The following is a 20,058-nucleotide window of genomic DNA, read 5'->3' as shown; positions in this document are numbered from 1 at the left end:
ACTCAAGAGTTAAATGTATATTTTGATTTATGATCAAACAATGATTCCATGAAAAGTCTTGCTCGCGTTTCATATAAAATCTCTTTATTGTACAAACAATCCTTTCAATAATAGTTTTTAGTAGCAATAATGTTACAATAATATATCTTTTAGGTACACTTCCATATTGAATACAGATTTTTATAGTATTTTTTTATCTATGTTTTTTTTACTATTATTTGTTCGACTTTTTTCAACTGCATTGTTAAATTATTGTTTCCATGTTCTGTCGTTTCTTTTCCGTCTCGCTGTATCGTTTGCTTATACTACAAAGCGGCCTTTAAGTTACTTTCTTTCTTCTGTTTTTCTACAGTTAGATGTTTTGACGAAACAATGATCGGAACAGAAAATTTCACATCATTCACCGGTTTTAAAATTCAATGTGTATTTGATTGATGTTGTCCAAAGCACCCAAGCACATTCATAACTTACATGCTAAACACGAAAATACTGGCATTATACAAAACACTACCCTCGCGCACATTTACGAGGACAGGATGGCGCAGCCAACGATCGTGGACTGATGGGGATTGCTTTTGCGTTCGTTCCGCTAATGGGATTGAGGAGATTCGGTCGTCGATATCACACACAACTCTCCGGCACGTGATTTGTCATGAGAAAGTCCTCAATTCCTTTCAGGTTGATTTCCGCCTCGGATACGTCCTCGTCCTTGAAGCTGATGGTAGTCGTGGACGCAGTCGAGGTGGTAGCGGTCACTGCCGGCAGTCGGACCGTTTTCGGTTTGAATGAGACATCCGAATTCATCGGAATCAGTTCCTCTTGTTGGATGTCGGTGAGCCGGGGATACTGCAATATAGATGAAGATGATGTGTTAAAGAAGCATTGCCAATAGTAGTTTGGTTTTGATTGTCTCACAGGAATCAGGTCGGGGTCTTGTTCATCGTCTATGGTTTCGATCTTACTCCTAGTTTTTAAGCTACTACCCATGCTATTTTTCCATTTGGAAGCCTTTTGAGATTTGTCCTTCTGTGGAAGATAAAAACTATCATCCAGAGTTCGTTCTTGTCGTTTTTGACAATCAAGTCTACCTTGGGTTGTTCCATCAGAAGTAAAGTATTCTTGGACTCCTCCGTGTACCGTTTCTCCTTACCAATAGTTTGCTTAAGTCTTTTCGATTTCAGATAAATTCTTACAACTATAACGACTATGATGAGCACGATAGTTACAAGCAGTCCAATTAGAATCGGTGTAAGCAGAGGAGACTTCTCCCCTCCGGTTTGCTCCTGCTCTTCGACGGCCGGCACTAATAAGTCAGCTATGAACACTTGTGTACTTTTACCCTTCTGATTGACGGCATACGTGAATAGTTTGAGTAGATCCGACTGGTGAGTGTTTGGCAGTTTTTCCCTAAGTGCAGTGAACGTGAGCTTGAATGAAGGTTCCTCCGCGTTGGTGAGGTTAATCCTGCAAATATAGTAATTTCTGAATACATACCATCGGTCGATGAAAAAATTAGACCGGCTTACCCGAACCCTGGATTCTGACTGGATAGAATCTCAAGCACAAACTTTTGCCGCAGGCCACCGTCGTAGCCAGCGTGACAGTTGACCTCTATCGAAGTGCTGTCGTTTTTCCAGCCACAGTTAATGACCGGTGTTGGTAGCCCGGCGGTGATCAAGTGATAGATGCACGGTACCGCCATCGTTCCAATTTCATTCGTTCCCCAGCAGGAAAGCGTTCCGTAGTCTCGCTCGGTGCTGGGGGTGTATTCTAGGTGGCTGCTAGTGCCATTGTTCGTATACCTTGCCGGGTCGATTTCGATCACTTCTTCGGAGTTTTCGAACCGCCAGTAAAAACGGCTTGCCGGAGGATGGGTGATGATGTTACAACTGATCAGCACGGTCTCGTCGGTCGATACGCCCATGCTGACGATCTTGTCGGTGGCACAGATTGGGATGTCTGGCAATGGAAGGGAAATTCACGGTGTTGATTGTGCATATAAAATTGTAAACGACTAATGAAATTAAAATAAACTTTATAATTTATTTTTTGAAGCAAAAAAAAGAAGCACTTTTCTTACAAATATTTGCGCCTTCCCCCTCCCTCCTTGAATCCCCACCCTCCTTGAATTAGATCGGAAACAAACATTGCGTCGATCACTAAATAGCTCAAGTCCGATAAGGTTCCATCTGTAATCGCATCTGAAAGGTTGTATGGATTGTATGGTTCCATGGCAACTGACGTAAAACAAATCGGATAAATTTATGCAGTACTGCTTCAATGCATTGTACCCCATTAGGATAATAAGGGGACCAGACGATTGCCGGGAGCTCAAGTACAGAGCGAACCAGACCGATTTATAATGGTTTTAAGTAGATGGAGTTTTCTAACGATTTCGTCATTTGAAAAACAAAACAAGTTGTTTGGATGCCTTAGAAACGATGTATGACATGTGATCGCAGAAGGTTAGTTTACTGTCAAGCAAGACACCTAGACGTTAAATGCCACTCACTCTTTTTAACTCGATTCCAAGAATCAAATATTTAAAGGTTATTGATTTCTTTTTGCGACTGAATGAGACCTTTAGCATTATTCTGTTGACCTGACACCAGTTGCCGAAAATATCAAGTTGCTACTGAAGAAATCTTTCATTGCTCCCGCTAAAAATATAAAATAAAAAATAGTTCGAAGTCGTCTGCGTACGAGAGTTTTGGGCACTTCAAAGAGAGAATTACATCATGGATGTAAAGCAAGAACAAAAGAGTTCCAAGGTAACTCCCTAGTGGCACACCAGAGGTAATGGTGAATGATTCTGAAGTACACAGATAAAAATATTTTGTGAATTTACATCTATTTTCATGCACATATTTGGAGCAGGTAATTAAACATAAAATTACTTTACAATTCTGTACGTTTCAATATAATTTAATCGCAAAATAAGCGTTAATTGAAAGATACAGTTATATTCATTGAAAATTCAATGCAATTCAATTTAGTTTTGCATCGATGAAAATTTTCAATCAAAATTTCGATTCAACCCATGTCTATTCCATGTTACTATTGATTTACATCTCGTGTAAATTTCATTATTTCTTTCTGTGTAGTGTCCGAAAAAATTTTTTTACCGACATTTCACAGTCGATGAGGTAAGATTTTACCTAGTTAAAAAACCTACCGTGGAAATCAATGAGGTTTAGTTTCGTTAAAGGAATTTCATGGTTGATCGGTATAAATAGGCACCACACCACACAAATAACGTTTTTTGGTAGATTTACATACTCAATGGAGGAACATTTTGCATAGTTTTTTTTGGGAATTTTTCAATCGTTTTAGAAAGATCCGATTTGTGAAATTCTTCCGATGTTCAGTACTTTTTCGACGTCTTTAAATGAGGCTGAAGAAGCTACTACCTACGTTCCCGTGTATTTGGTGAATTTGAGCACTTTTATCGTCATTCCAGAGATGGTTAAAAAAGCTGCAAAAAAAATTGAAATGCTGCTATTTTAACTCGTTGTATTACTGCCTTAGCAGGACCGCTTAGCACTATTTTCAATCGATCGTTTGAACTAGCAAAATTCCCACTTGTATGGAAGCAATCATTCATGTGCCCCGTATTCAAGAATGGGGATCGACGAAATGTGGCAAATTATCGCGGGATAACCAGTCTCTCTGCTGCTTCAAAACTTTTTGAAATTATCGTCAGCGAGGCTATCATGGATCGTGCAAGGAACTACATCTCATTCGACCAACATGGGTTTATGCCAGGACGATCAGTTACAACTAATTTAATGACGTTTACGTGAAAGTGCATCGCTTGCATGGAGACTATTCAGAATCAGGAATCAGAACAAATCGGCTCAAATGGCACGACAAATTGACCATAAAATACTGTTGTGCAATTTGTCTCATCTCGGGTTTTCTGCTCAGCTTGTGTCGTGGTTAAACTCGTATCTTTCTAGTAGGATTTTACGAGTAAAATTTGATAATTGTACGTCATCGTGGTTGGTAAACGACTGGACAATGCGCAATTCAGGCCCCAATGTAGTTCTTTACCTCTTGTCCAGTAACTCCTTTTCCTACCTCCCCGCGGTTGGTTTCCCAGGATACGACCGAATGATGAGCTTCAAATCCGCGGCTTCGATGTCGTAGCACTGCAGGAACTTTGTTGGAAGGGACAGAAGGTGTGGAAAAGTGGGCATCGAGCGACCACCTTTTACCAGAGCTTTGGCACAACCAACGTTCTAGGAACGAGATTCGTAGTGATGGGCAAGATGCGCCAGCGCGTGATTGGGTGGCAGCCAATCAGTGATAGAATGTGCGTATTGAAGATCAAGGGCCGTTTCTTCAAATACAGCATCATCAACATGCACTGCTCACATGAGACGAGACCCGATGACGAGAAGGAAGCATTCTACGCGCAGCTGGAACAAACCTACGACAGCTGTCCACGGCGGGATGTAAAACTCCTCATCGGCGACATGAATGCTCAGGTAGGCCGGGAGGCAAGGTACAGGCTCGTGATCGGGCTGGAGAGCCTGCACGCGGTAACAAACGACAACGGTCAACGATGCGTAAACTTTGCAGCCTCCCGAGGAATGGTAGTTCGAAGCACCTTATTCCCCCACAAAGATATCCACAAAGCCACCTGGAGATTACCTGATCAACATACGGAAAATCAAATCGACCACGTTCTCATCGACGGGCGATTCTTCTCCAACGTCATCAATGTCCGCACTGTGGAGGATGTAATATAAGTAGAATCAAATTTATAATAAATATAAAAAAATAGATGAATAAATGAATGAATAAATGTTCGAATGCTTCTGTTCATCGTCTTAACATTCTGCCCTGTGATAAATAGGTATGTATATTTGTATCATCAACCTTATTCCTTGCGTTCTTGGTCTAGTGGTCTATGAAAATTCGCCAAAACGGAAGCTTCGAAAGCATTCCAAAAAAAAAAAAACAGAAAGAACGAATTAAAACGTTGTTTATTTCCCCTCCGTTTCCTTGACAATGTTGCCATGGCAGTCCTGGTGTTTGCTTGGTCTTGAGTCAATGATTGTGCAAGAATTTGCTAGAAATATTGCAGCTATTAAAATTTCGTCATTCGTTCGACGACACTTGCGCGAGACGGTTCAAAAATGGAGAGACGGCAATCGAAATTGGCTGGTGGTCACGACACGCACCAATCGCAGCGCCAACATTGATTCTGACCTCTACCTTGTCGCGGTTTGTATGCGCTCAAAACTATCGACGGTGCACAATACTCGTCGCACAGGAACGCCGGGCCTCAATCTCGAGCAGCTACGTAGTGTTCATACTGCAGAGGAATACGCGCAACAACTGGAGCTAGTGCTACCAACGGAAGAGCAGCTTGGCGCGGCGACTCTTGAAGACGGCTGGAGGAATATAAGATTCGCCTTGAGTAGCACTGCTTCAACCGTACTAGGTACGAGGTTATCGAATCAAGAAAAGACTGGTTTGACGGCGAATGTCAGCAGTTGGTCGAAGAGAAGAATGCAGCAATGCAGAGATACCAGTGGTAACCTTCTCACGAACCAAAGTGAGGTGATCGACAGGTGGAAGAAGTACTATGACGAGCATCTGAATTACGAAGCACAAGATACAGAGAACGGTACAGGAATCAATCGGGGTGCACGCTCAGCCGACGACAGATTCCCAGCCCCTGATCTGTCGGAGATAAGTGAGGAGATCGGCAAGCTGAGGAACAACAAAGCCGCGGGCAATAACCAGTTACCAGGCGAGCTGCTCAAATATGGAGGCGAGGCACTGGCTAGAGCGCTGCACTGGATGATTTCTAGGATTTGGGAGGAGGAGATTCTGCCGCAGGAATGGATGGATGGAGTTGTATGTCCCGTCTACAAAAAGGGCGATTAGCTAGACTGTTGCAATTACCGCGCAATCACATTGCTGAACGCCGCCTACAAGGTACTCTCTCAAATCCTTTGCCGTCGTCTATCACCAATAGCTAAGGAACCAAGTGGGATTTACTGGAGCCCGCGCCACTATGGATCACATGTTCGCGATAAGACAAGTACTCCAGAAGTGTCGTGAATACAACGTACCCACGCATCACCTATTCATTGACTTCAAAGCGGCATACGATACAATCGATCGAGAACAGCTATGGCAGATAATGCACGAATACGGTTTCACGGATAAACTGACGCGATTGGTCAAAGCAACGATGGATAGAGTGATGTGCTACGTCCGAGTCCCTTCGAATCTCGGAGAGGCTACGTCAAGGTGATGGGCTTTCTTGTATCTTGTTCAATATTGCCCTGGAAGGTGTGATTCGAAGAGCGAGGATCGACACGAGTGGCACGATCTTCCGAAAGTCCGTACAACTTTTTGGCTTCGCTGACGATATTGATATTGTAACACGTAACCTTGAGAAGATGACCGAAACCTACATCGGACTGAAAGCAGAAGCTAGGCGTATCGGCCATAAATGCGTCGAAAACCAAATACATGAGAGGAAGAGGCTCTAGAGAAGAAACACTACGCCTCCCACCACGAATATTGATAGACGGTGACGATATCGAGGTGGTTGACGAATTCGTGTGTTTGGGCTCACTGGTGACCGCCGATAATGACACCAGTAGAGAAATTCAGAGACGTGTTTTGGCAGGGAATCGTGCGTACTTTGGACGCAGAAAAACCCTCCGATCGAGAAAAGTACGCCACCGCACGAAATTGACCATCTACAAAACACTCATTAGACCGGTAGTTCTCTATGGCCACGAGACCTGGACTATGATGGCAGAAGACCAACAGTGTTTTAGAAAGAAAGGTACTGAGGACCATCTATGGCGAAGTGCAGATGAAAGACGGAACGTGGAGACGGCGTATGAATCACGAATTGCAACAGCTGTTAGGAGAACCACCCATCGTACGGACAGCTAAAATCGGACGTCTACGGTGGGCTGGGCATGTCATAAGGATGTCGGACGACAGCCCAGTGAAAATGGTTCTTGAATCTAATCCGACTGGTACAAGAAGAAGAGGAGCGCAGCGAGCAAGGTGGGTCGATCAAGTGGAGGGTGATCTCAGAAGCATCCGTGCCTTGAGTGGCTGGCGACGAGCAGCCATGGACCGAGTTATATGGAGACGTATTCTTGATACAGCAGGCCTATAGCTGTTAGGTAAGGTAAGGTAAGGAGAGCAGCATTTCAGGATTGAGAAAAAGACCAAGTTTCCCAAAAATACTTGGATCGGCTCGCAATATGCAGCTGTGGTCGAATCCTCATTACTACCGGTACGGTAAAGCAGGAATCATAGCGTGAAGAATGCCTAAAGAAGCGATTGTTTTCATTATGCTCCTTCGCCTCATTTGGCATTTTGTCACTACTCCAAAGATATTTTGGAATGGTATACAACGAATGGTGTCCATGTACCGAAAAAAAATCCACCTTACTGCCCGGAGTTGCGACCTATCGAGCGGTAGTTGGCACTCGTGAAGAGCGTACTCTCTCAAAATAAACAACAAGCTATTGAAAAATTTCGAAAATCTTGGACAAAAATTGCTAAATCTGTTGCAGAAACGTCTGCACAAACCCTAATAGCAGGAGTAGACTCACAAGAAGAAGAGGAGCGCAGCGGGCAAGGTGGATCGATCAAGTGGAGGGTGATCTCAGAAGCATCCGCGCCTTGAGTGGCTGGCGACGAGCAGCCATGGTCCGAGTTATGTAGAGACGTATGCTTGATACAGCAAAGGACACCCCAGGCCAATAGCTGTTAGGTAAGGTAAGTACATCATCGCAATTTTCGAATAGTTCTGGACTTCCACAAGGCAGTGATTTGGGACAATTGCTATTCACACTTCAATGATGTTTCATTGGCTCTAGGAGATGGTTTCAAACTGATATATGCAGACGACTTAAAATTGTATGTCGTAGTTCGAACTGTGCTAACAATAATGATTGAATTAGCATATATTCAATGTGTGAAGAATTCAAAAATCCATTACGTCCAGTCTTTTTTACAAGCCAATATAACGAGAGGTGAGCCCACTGTGCTCAATCATTGAAAAAAGTTCTTGTTTCTATGTGTCCGTTTTTCTTTGTTACGCTTTGTGCGACAGTTCGTTCAACTGAAGCGGATAAAATTTTGCGCGCATTTTATGCCGCTACATTTCACCTTAAATTCAGGTTTGGAATCCGGATCAAAATTTTAAGTTATGCATTTAGTTCTAGGTTTCTGGAACTGAGCTGAAACTTTTCAGAATCCAAATTCCAAATTTAAACGAATTTTGAACTTGACGATCCACACCTGAATTATGGAAACTCCAAAACTCCAAAACTTAGTTCCAGAGCCCAGGTTCCGAATTTAATTCCAGAATGCAGGTTCTGAATTCTGAACCTGAATTCTAGAAAAGAATTCTGGAACAGAGAATAGCAATAGAATTCTGAAGGTGAATTCAGGAATTGAATACTGATTCTTAGTTTCAAACTTCGGGTTCGGCGATTCAAAACTTAGATCTAGAATTCGTATTCTGAAGTCAAATTTCTGAATCAGAATTCTAGGTACGGATTTCGAACTTAAATTGATCCCTCAGATCCAAAATCTAGTCAAGAAACCGATTCCAAAAAATTAATTACAGAGCAGGGACGCTTTTACATACGGACAGTGGGAGCAAGTGCTTCGGGCCTACGGTCTTAGGGGGCCGCGGACAGGAGCAACCGAGCAAAACAAAAAAGACATCAAGTTAGCTAGGGGTACACAAAAAAATCTTGCTACCGGGCCCAATAATACGTAAAAGCGGCGTTGTTACAGAGTCTAGAATTAAGATTCGGTTCCAGAGTCTTAGTTTTGAGTTCCGAATTTGCATTCTGGAATTTAATTCTGAAACTAAATTCTAAACCTTGTATTAAATCCAGGTGGACCAGAATCTGAATTCAGTAAAAAAATTCATTTTCCAATTCAAATAAGGCTTAACATGACGCAGAAGGAATGTTTTGCAGTTGCTTGTTGAAGACGACTGCAAGCGTGATGAGTTTTCTTTATTGTTTTCAGAAGTTTTAGAATACTAATTTGTTTAGTTATTTATGGTCGTCAAATGGTGAGATAACTAAGTCCTCACAAGTCCCTATCTCATGCCTCCCCGAGCGTCTATGATGACATTTGGTCAATAGAACGGCGTCGACTGGGTGCTATCGCCTTCTGCGTTAGTAGCAGAATGAGAGGGTGCGAAATGGCTTGTAGGTTGAAGCCCATCCTAAAATGCAGTGTTTATCATAGTATATTACAACATATAATTCTGTTGTTTATTACATCATGTATTATTATTATTATTTTAATTATTATTATTATTATTATTATTATTATTATTATTATTATTATTATTATTATTATTATTATTATTATTATTAGAAGAGCGTAACTTACATTACGACATCAACTGTTATATTGTATCATAGCATATTATTTCATATATTATCGTCTTACACTATTTTATGTTATTATATAACATGTTGTATGGTATTATACTGCATTGCATTATATCATATCATATTGTATTATATTATATTATATTTTATTATATTATATTATATTATAGGGTTTATTATGAGTAGTACTACGTACCTCTGCGCAAAATATACATTTGTTTTCCTTATAAGTTATCATTTTTAAAGTAACTTTCTACTAAATATCAAGGTCGTCACAAGGTGAGCTTGGTCCTCACTGGTTCCTGTTTCATGCCTACACGTGTATCTGTGGTGACAATTGGTCGATGGAATGCGTTGATGGCAGAATGAGAGGATGAGAAATGACATATAAATTCAAGTAATATAATATCATAGCATATCGCAACATATCATTTTATTTATTCTATTATTTATTATATAATTCATTGTACTATATTATATTGTTTTTTATTGTTATTTTCATAATTATATTTATTGTTATTATTATTAATTTGTCATCAATAATAATAACATATATTATTTTTATAGATGTAGATATTATTATTGTTATTAGAAGAGAAATATTCTACTTCCTGCAGTATTGCGAAGATAGAAGAGCATAACTGACACTCTACATTAAATGTTATTTTATATCATGTTTTGTAATATATTATATTATATTGTATGACATTGTATTATATTATAATTAAATAAAATATATTATAATATATTATGTTATATTATATTATTTTGTAATCTATTATATCATTTTATGTTATATTAATTTCATTACACTATGTTTCATTGTATTTATCAATATAAAACATTTTGCACGGGGGCGTAAAGGGGAGGGAGCATCAGGGCATCGGACGAATTGATGACTGGACGAGGGATTGTGGATAGCCAGCCCAAGTCACTTGAAGGAAACTTGTTTCCTTCTGAAGGTTTGAAATGAGTCTGACGCGCCCTTCTCAAACAAACCATCAGGAGGGTTCAAGCATGTATAGCGATATGCTTCATCCATGCACTGTATATTATGGTTGGAAGAGCATCTTTTATTCCCGCGGAATACGAGTAAGTGACTCTACTTACGTATCCGCCCAACCCTTTTTGTTCGCTTTTCGGTAACAGCTATAGTAAGAAGGTGAATGGATGAGTCATATCGGGGCTACTGTAAGTCTACCCGCATCCACTGGCAAGTCCTTGAACTGATGGTGGCTTCACTTCACTTCACACTAATTTGTTTAGTTATTTATGGTTATCTCATACTGTTAAAAATTCAATCATAAATTGCTGATCATACCTCTGATGGCATGAGAAATGAATGATGTTGTTGTGTTTTGTACAACTCGAGATAGTTACGATACCCATTTTTGCACAAAGTGATTTTTGAAAAGGCGCCTTATACACGCAGAGAAATTGAACATGTTTAAAATAACAAAACAGTTAGTAGATTTTTAAATTTGATTTATATTCATTTCAAGATAGAATGTGATTGTTACAAGCTAATTTCTCCCTTCAACAAAAACAATGATCTTTGTTTGATTTGAACAAAAATTTTTGTCTAATCAAACCAAAAATATATTTGTTCCGGCTGAGTTGATTGTTGAAATAAACTGACATTTTTTTACATGTCAACCAAAGTTGAGTTAATGTTATCGGTAATGTCCTCGTTGACTCAATCCTGCTATACCTTTATATCAAGAAAAAACTAGGTTCAATTTATCTATGATATTATTTGTGTAATAATACAACTAAGTTTACAGTTTAAATGAACCATGTTAGTTTTATTTCATATAAACCAGAACAATTTTTTCTCGCGCGTATAAAACACAGCATGTTTGTCTCCAGCGAAAAAAGTTTGTACGCGTTTCATAAGTAAAATTTGATCTGCTTCTTTCATTTCCTAGGGGAGTTTCAACAATTCAGGTGTATGTATTGAAAATTAAGTATATTTTAGAAATTTGCATAACATTACATAACACATTTTTTTTACAAAAAATATTTGATACTGGTTCTCTATTTTGACCGGACTGATGGGGCACCGAATCGTTTGGATGCAATGAAAAAAAAAAAGGGATTGACTGCAGTATGTGAATAACTTGATCGTGTAGCAACGGGAATAACGAAACGATCAAATGTCTTAAAAAATTTCAAAATTAGATACAATTATTTTGTAGAAATTTTTTAACCAACTCAAATCGAAATAAAAGTAGTATAAAAAATAACCTTGTAAATTAGTTTGAAAGAAATCATTTTATTCTTAAAAACAAACAAAAATGTATGATTTCAATAAACAATAGCGTTAGTTGAAATAACTAAATTTTTGGTAATTTATTTCAACTGGAATGATTGTGATTTTAAAGCGTAAGAATTCTTAACTATATCTAAAGTTCGTTCATTCCTAACAAATTTTTCAGATTGAATTCACTGTGAAATTGTTTGTCAAGAAATTGGCAGGAACGTACAAGTGAAATATTTGTTGTTTTTATCAAAATGTCGTTTGACACAAACTAACACACTGAGTAAGATTGATTATCATGTTTTGTAGTTTCAAGCAGAAATGTTTTCTATATCGAACCAGATTTTCTTTTGTCACTATTTTAACAAAAAAAAAAAACGTTGCGTAAAACCAAAATTTGGTTATAATTAAAAATTTTTCTCTGCGTGTAGTAAAGTAAAACGTTTTCACGTCAAAAAGCAAATATCCAAAATGCGATAATTTTCGTTGAAAAATCCATTGGTTTGTACTAATCCTGTCGCTGGGTAACCGATATTCGGATAGCAGATCGACCGACATCAGGAAAGTAGCGGTTTGAATTATCATGATATTCCACTGAAATTGAAGTCTGACTGAAGGGTCTTGTCGGTGTCACAGATTGGGATGTTTGACAATGGACGGAAAATTCACGGTGGTTATTATGGTATTTGTTATTGTGCATATAAAATTGTAAACGACTGATGAAATTAAAATATACTGCTTGATTAATGAGAAAGATTCAACTAAACTAATTGTTTGGTATTTCCAGAACTTCACATTTTTGATTTTTGTTTCCCTTCAATTCAACTTGGAAACTGTAAATTGTACCAATATAGTGTCGAAGAAGATTTTCTGTCATGATATTATTTTGCCCATTAGCTTAATTCCACAAATTAACACAGAATAGATCAACCTTTAATTCCCACGTTGAATTGCACGGAAACCAGATCTAGCACTCCTTACTCTCCCAACATTGATTTCTCGCAAAAGAATCTACCACAACAAATGGAGAAAGTTCCATAAATTACGACGAATAATCCATCTATCACTCTCCGCGCGACAACACTGGTTTACTTACACTTAATGTTCAGCTCGATGGCGTTGCTGAGCGTCTCACCCTCGGTGTTGAGTGCCCCGCACTGGTACGCCCCACTCGAACTGCGTGTCACCTTCTGAATCACCAGACTCTGGTTCGAGCGCACGATTTTCGTAGACGATGAGTTCTGAGGTAGTTGCACTCCCTGTGTAGAAGGGGAAAGTAGAAAATCGAGCGTGAAACCGCTTGTTGTCACTAGTTATGAGATTAGAATAGCAGCTTCGGGTTAAAGCTGTCCTCCTTCACCAAGGAAAGAAGGGGGGAGGATTGTACAGCTGGAGGATGACTGGGGAGTGAACAAACATTGTGCTTTTGGTAGGGCCGAAGGAAGTGCTGTGTTATAATAATTCGTTTTAATTGGTATGTTTTCAGATTCGCATGTTTGCCGAATGAAGTGCGGATCGTAAAATTTTCAGTTTGTCGAATTTAATGAGGCTCGTTGTATGTTCCATCCATGACAAAATGACGATGATAAGTACGCGTCAGGAGTTAGGTGAATGATAATAGCTAGTGTGGTTTAGGAAAAGGAAAGATTTTGTTAAAGGTGAAGTGAACAGGTAGGTAAGTGGTTAAACGGCATAGTGTGTAGGATAAATTTCAATTATATCATTTGAAGACGCGTTCAGTAAAGACGCTTAACCATTGAATACGAAACGTGTGGTTACGGTAAAGTTAATTGAATTAATGGTAAACCAACAGAACGTCAATAGCGTGAGTGTCTGTAATGCCGAGTCTGATGATATGCCATTCCGAGTCTCTATAATCTCTCAATAACAATCGACTTACATTGTGTAGCCAGGCAAGTCTCCGCCACGCAGGATTTGATTGTATTCTGCATTCGAAGTAGATGTCATCGCCTTCCTTAATGTCATCGATGGAAAGCGTTGAACCAAGCTGTAGGTTTACCACCGGAGGATCTGAAATACAAACGACGCCGATGTAACTAATCTATGCAATCGCATGTTTGCTTTGGCCAGGTAGGTGCACTTACAGTGAACACTAATGTTTTGAAACTGTTCCAGATAGAGGCCAGGAACTTTGGGGTTTTCAGCGCGGCATCCCAGTAAACGTCCGTCGTCTTCCACCGTCGGGACGAAGTTAAGCACCGAAACGGTTACATTGTGGATGACGTGTTCCTTGAAGCGTTTGAGTGATTTCTTGCCCTTCGTCCAGGTTATCACAGCATCCGGCCGGGCGCCGCTACTTTGACACACGATTCGATACTCTTTGTGGGCGGCCAGCGACTGTGTTGAGTTTAGGATTTTGACGGTTTGTGGTTTTACTGTGTGGGAAGTAAAGTTTAATTAGTTTATTGAGATGAGAAGATTAAGTTTTGAAAGGGCTGCAATTGAAATCATGGTGATTAACCAACAATTTATTTGTGCAGTAGATTGAGGATATCCGTTCTTAGTAGGTGTTGTTCTTGTAAATAGCTTAGAATAGCTTAAATAGTTTGTTAGGAAGATTAAAAAACTGTTTTGATTTTTTTTTGTAAATCGATTAAAGGTTAGGTGTAATTCAAACTTTGTCTGAATTACATCAAAGCAACTAAGTTGTTAATTCCTTTTTTTCGAATTTCTTTTTCCATTTTTGCCTTTCTCTATAGAAAGGTATTAGAATTGCGGAAAAACCGACTTTCGAACGGAGCCTCGGAGACCCATAGTGTTATATACCATTCGACTCAGTTCGACGAGATCGGTAAATGTCTGTGTATGTATGTATGTGTGTGTGTATGTGTGTGCACTTTTCGAAGATAATTTAACCGCTCAATTTTCTCAGATATGGCTGAACCCATTTTAACAAACTTAGACTCGGTTGAAAGCTACTGTCGGGCCATTGATCAAGTTCGAAGATCAAATGGCTGTGACTTTTGGTTCCGGATATATAATGGTATATCTCATTCGTAACCGAATGTTCGAAGTGAGCACACGCGTTTTTTTAACAATCGACATCGGTAAGACGAAGGTGCCTATCACAGCAGAGGCTGTAGTATAGGCATTAAATAAAAGTGATAAAAAGTAGCATCCCCGCAAGTGAGTTCTGTCTGTGCACCGGTTTTGTATCGGTATCGACAGTAGACGCTATTGTGCTATCCTCGGGCAGCAGTTATTTCTATTGTTTGCTACCCGCATCGCAGCAGCCAAATCCTGAGTCAAGGTCACGCTGAAGCACAACGAAGGAGTGAAGGAGCAACTCACCTAACAGCTTACCGTGACATACTGTTAAGTATTTTCTCAAACTTTTTCTTTCATCTTTTACTATTCATATATATTCTTTTCATTTTATTTCTTTCTTTCTCGTTTCAAGTGCGGAAGACTTCTTTACTCCCGCACTTTAAATATGAATATTGATGACAGTGGGGGTGTCTCGGAGGAGGGCGAAGCTGAACGAATGAACGAAGAACATTTAGAGGCTGAGTTTGCTTCCGAGATGCCATCTACCCCTCCTATACCATCTCCCCCTCCGATACCATCTCCCCCTCCGATGCCATCTCCCTCTCCGATGCCATCTCCCTCTCCGATGCCTCCATCTCCCTCTAAGATATTGCCTGCTCGCCAAAAAGTTTACCAAGACGATGGCTCGGGGGGTCCGTGGGTGGTATACTTCCGGCCCAAATTAAAGTCTCTCAGAGTTTTAAATATTGCTCGGGACCTGGAAAAACATTACTCGGCAGTAAAAACAATAGATAAGGTTTCGCCAAACAAGTTACGCGTTGTTGTGTCCGACCTGAAGCAAGCAAACGAGATTGCTACCAGCGAGTTGTTCACGAAGGAGTACCGCGTGTACGTCCCGTCTCATGTGGTGGAGATCGACGGTGTGGTCCGTGACGAAAGTCTGATAATCGAAGATCTGATGAAGGACGGGGTAGGCCGTTTCAAAAACCCCGACCTTCAACCAGTGAAAATTTTGGAGTGCAAGCAATTGCACTCCAAATCGATAGATGGTAAATTTTACCAATCGGACTCATTTCGCGTGACTTTTGCCGGATCTGCACTTCCAAATTATTTGGTAGTGAGTGGAGTTCGTCTACCTGTTCGGCTGTATGTACCGCGGCTAATGCATTGTACAAGCTGCAAACAGCTAGGTCATACGGCAACCTATTGTTGCAACAAACTGCGATGCGGCAAATGCGGAGAGGCCCATGAGGACGATCTCTGCAGAAGAGCAGTGGAAAAGTGTTGCTACTGCGGGGAGAATCCTCATGATCTTTCGGTGTGCCCTACGTACATACAGCGTGCGGAGAAATTGGAGCGATTCGTGAAAGAACGTTCCAAACGTTCTTATGCGGAAATCTTAAAAAGAACCACTCCATCGACCCCTGAGAACCCGTTTGCAATCTTGCCAGTTGAAGAGGATACCTCTGACGACCTAGGCGAAGGACCTTCCTACACACAGGTTGAAGGAAGCAGGAAAAGACAAAATCTGGCTTCTCCCAAGCTTCCTCGTAAAGGCCTCAGACTGTCCTCTTCGTCACAAAAGAACCAAACGGAAACAAAAAGTGCTGACTCAAAACCGAAGCAAACACCTCCTGGGTTCAAAAAACTTAGGGATGATAAGGAGTACCCAGCACTTCCTGGGGCATCAAAAAACCCGAATGACCCCAAAGCACAACCAGAAAATCCAACAAACGCTGGATTATTGAAATTTTCTGATATCGTGGACTGGATATTAACAGCCTTCAATATTACTGATCCTCTGAAAAGCTTCCTAACTGCTCTACTGCCAACAGTAAGGACATTTTTAAAACAGTTGACTGAACAATGGCCCCTCCTTGCAGCGATCGTATCTTTTGATGGATAATTTACCACTGAGAATCGAAGATATGATCATTGTGCTTCAGTGGAATTGCAGAAGTATCATCCCAAAACTTGATTCTTTCAAACACTTAATACATACTCATAATTGCGATGTATTCTCCTTGAGTGAAACTTGGCTTACTTCTAACATCAACCTCGACTTCCATAATTTTAACATAATTCGCCTGGACCGAGAAGATTCTTATGGAGGGGTACTTTTAGGGATTAAAAAGTGCTATTCATTTTATCGTATTAACCTCCCCTCGACACCGGGAATTGGAGTTGTTGCTTGCCAAATTAATATTAAAGGCAAAGATCTATGTATAGCTTCTATCTACATTCCTCCCAGAGTCTCGATAGGGCATCGACGGCTTTCAGACATCATAGAACTTCTTCCTTCACCGCGGCTGGTTTTAGGGGACTTTAACTCGCATGGTACAGGATGGGGCTGCTTATATGATGATAATCGTTCTTCGTTAATCCAAGATCTGTGTGACAACTTCAATTTGACAATTCTAAACACGGGAGAAATGACACGGAACCCTAGACCGCCAGCACAACCAAATGCGCTGGATTTATCCCTTTGCTCGACTTCGCTACAGTTAGATTGCAAGTGGAAGGTAATCTGTGATCCTCACGGTAGCGATCACTTGCCGATCATAGTTTCTATCACCAACCGTGGAAGACCATCGGAAACAATCAATGTTTCGTACGATTTCACACGAAACATTGATTGGAAACGTTACGCGAGCTCGATATCTGAAAAACTAGAAACACCACAGGAGCTTCCTCCGGAGGAAGAGTATACATTTTTGGCTGGCTTGATTCTTGACACCGCAATTCAAGCTCAGACGAAACGAGTACCTAGCGCGCAAACTAGTATGCGTTCTCCCAACCCATGGTGGGACAAAGAGTGCTCAGAGCTGAAAACGAAAAAAGCTTCAGCCTTCATCTCGTTTAGAAGGAACGGAACTCCAGATAATTATCGGAAATACGCGGCGTTAGAATTTCAAATGAAAAGTCTGATTAAAGCTAAGAAACGCGGTTACTGGCGAAGGTTTGTTGACGGATTAACGAGAGAAACAGCAATGAGCACTCTTTGGAATACGGCCCGTCGCATGCGCAATCGAAATCACGCGAACGAAAGCGAGGAATATTCTAACCGCTGGATATTTGATTTCGCTAAGAAAGTATGTCCTGATTCTGTTCCGGAACAGAAGATATCCCGCGTCGCGACATTGAATACAAACGAAACACCGTTTTCGATGGTAGAGTTCTCACTTGCGCTCTTGTCGTGTAACAATAGAGCCCCGGGGTTAGACAGAATTAAATTCAACTTGTTGAAAAATCTGCCCGACTCTGCCAAAAGGCGCTTGTTGAATTTATTCAACAAGTTCCTCGAGGGTAATATTGTCCCACACGAATGGAGAGAAGTGAGAGTTATTACTATTCAAAAACCTGGAAAACCAGCCTCCGATCACAATTCGTATCGGCCGATTGCTATGCTTTCCTGTATTCGGAAATTGTTGGAGAAAATGATTCTCTTCCGTCTAGACAATTGGGTCGAAACAAATGGATTGCTTTCAGGTACACAATTTGGGTTCCGCAGGGGCAAAGGAACGAACGATTGTCTAGCGTTGCTCTCAACAGAAATTCAAATGGCATTTGCTCGTAAAGAACAAATGGCATCAGTTTTCCTCGACATCAAGGGGGCATTCGATTCAGTTTCCATCAACGTTCTATCTGAGAAGTTACATCAGCATGGTCTTTCACCAGTTTTGAACAACTTTTTATATAATCTATTGTCCGGGAAACACATGCATTTTGAGCATGGTGATTTGACGACAAAGCGATTCAGTTACATGGGTCTTCCTCAGGGCTCATGCTTAAGCCCCCTTTTATACAACTTTTACGTAAATAACATTGATGAATGTATCAACACATCTTGCACGCTAAGACAACTTGCCGACGACAGTGTTGTGTCTATTATAGGACCCAAAGCTGCCGATCTCCAAGGACCATTGCAAGATACCCTCGACAACTTGTCGACATGGGCTTTTCAAATGGGTATCGAGTTCTCTACGGAGAAAACTGAGCTGGTTGTATTTTCAAGGAAGCGAGAACCTGCGCAATTACAGCTTCAACTAGGGGGTGAAACAATAGCTCAGGTTTTCACATTTAAATATCTCGGGGTCTGGTTCGATTCCAAAGGTACCTGGGGATGTCACATTAGGTATTTGAAACGAAAATGCCTACAGAGAATCAATTTCCTTCGTACAATAACCGGAACTTGGTGGGGCTCTCACCCAGGAGACCTGATCAGGTTGTACAAAACGACGATATTGTCAGTAATGGAATATGGATGTTTCTGTTTCCGCTCCGCTACGAATATTCATTTCATTAAACTGGAAAGAATTCAGTATCGTTGTTTACGTATTGCCTTGGGTTGCATGCAATCAACCCATACGATGAGTCTTGAAGTGCTGGCGGGCGTCTTACCGTTGAAAAACAGGTTCTGGGATCTCTCATATCGACTGCTAATCCGATGCGACATTTTGAATCCGATGGTGATAGAAAACTTTGAAAAGCTCGTCGAGCTTAATTCACAAACCCGTTTTATGTCCTTGTATTTTGACTACATGGCTCAGAATATAAATCCTTCTTCGTTTGTTCCCAATCGTGTTCATTTTGTGGATACTTCTAATTCTACTGTGTTTTTCGACACATCCATGAAAGAAGAAATTCGTGGAATCCCGGATCCTGTACGCCCTCAAGAGATCCCAAAAATTTTTAATAATAAATTTAAAGAAGTCGACTGTAATAAAATGTTTTACACTGACGGATCATATCTAGACGGGTCCACTGGCTTCGGTATATTCAATGTAAATTTCACCGCTTCCTATAAACTCAGTGATCCAGCTTCAGTTTACGTCGCAGAACTAGCTGCAATTCAGTATACCCTTGAGATCATTGACACTCTGCCCACAGATCACTACTTCATTGTATCGGACAGTCTCAGTTCCATTGAGGCTCTCCGTTCAGTGAAGCCTGGAAAGCACTCACCGTATTTCCTGGGGAAAATACGGGAACAATTGAGTGCTTTATCTGCAAAATCATACCAGATTACCTTGGTTTGGGTCCCCTCACATTGTTCCATACGGGGCAATGAGAGGGCGGACTCGTTAGCCAAGGTGGGCGCACTAGAAGGTGATATCTATGAAAGACCAATCTGCTTCAATGAATTTTTCAGTTGCTGTCGTCAGAAAACTCTAGCCAGCTGGCAGAATACATGGAATAGTGGAACTCTGGGACGATGGTTACACTCAATAGTCCCACAGGTATCGACGAAAGCTTGGTTCCGGGGGTTAGACGTGAGCCGAGACTTTATTCGTGTAATGTCAAGGCTCATGTCTAATCATTATATGTTCAGCGCACATCTCCGTCGTGTGGGGCTCGCTGAGAGTGGTGTCTGCG

The 20,058-nt window shown here is 40.7% G+C and overlaps 1 protein-coding gene across 3 annotated transcripts in view; it reads right to left on the bottom strand.

Annotated features, from left to right (window-relative positions):
* Nucleotides 1-71: 71 nt before the first annotated feature.
* LOC131428130 (neural cell adhesion molecule 1-like) overlaps nucleotides 72-20,058 on the bottom strand; it is a 179,175-nt gene continuing 159,188 nt past the window's right edge. For all 3 annotated transcript variants that reach the window (XM_058591815.1, XM_058591814.1, XM_058591813.1), the window contains 7 exons: nucleotides 13,779-14,069; nucleotides 13,574-13,704; nucleotides 12,770-12,932; nucleotides 1,527-1,959; nucleotides 1,089-1,464; nucleotides 916-1,026; nucleotides 72-846 (listed from right to left, as the gene is read on the bottom strand). In XM_058591815.1, the coding sequence (XP_058447798.1) occupies nucleotides 622-846; nucleotides 916-1,026; nucleotides 1,089-1,464; nucleotides 1,527-1,959; nucleotides 12,770-12,932; nucleotides 13,574-13,704; nucleotides 13,779-14,069 (1,730 nt within the window). In that variant the 3' untranslated portion in view covers nucleotides 72-621. The remainder of the gene's footprint in view (nucleotides 847-915; nucleotides 1,027-1,088; nucleotides 1,465-1,526; nucleotides 1,960-12,769; nucleotides 12,933-13,573; nucleotides 13,705-13,778; nucleotides 14,070-20,058) is intronic.

Source organism: Malaya genurostris, chromosome 2, assembly GCF_030247185.1.
Source record: "Malaya genurostris strain Urasoe2022 chromosome 2, Malgen_1.1, whole genome shotgun sequence".
In the NCBI taxonomy this organism is placed as follows: domain Eukaryota; kingdom Metazoa; phylum Arthropoda; class Insecta; order Diptera; family Culicidae; genus Malaya; species Malaya genurostris.
This window is presented reverse-complemented; position numbering and strand designations above follow the sequence as displayed.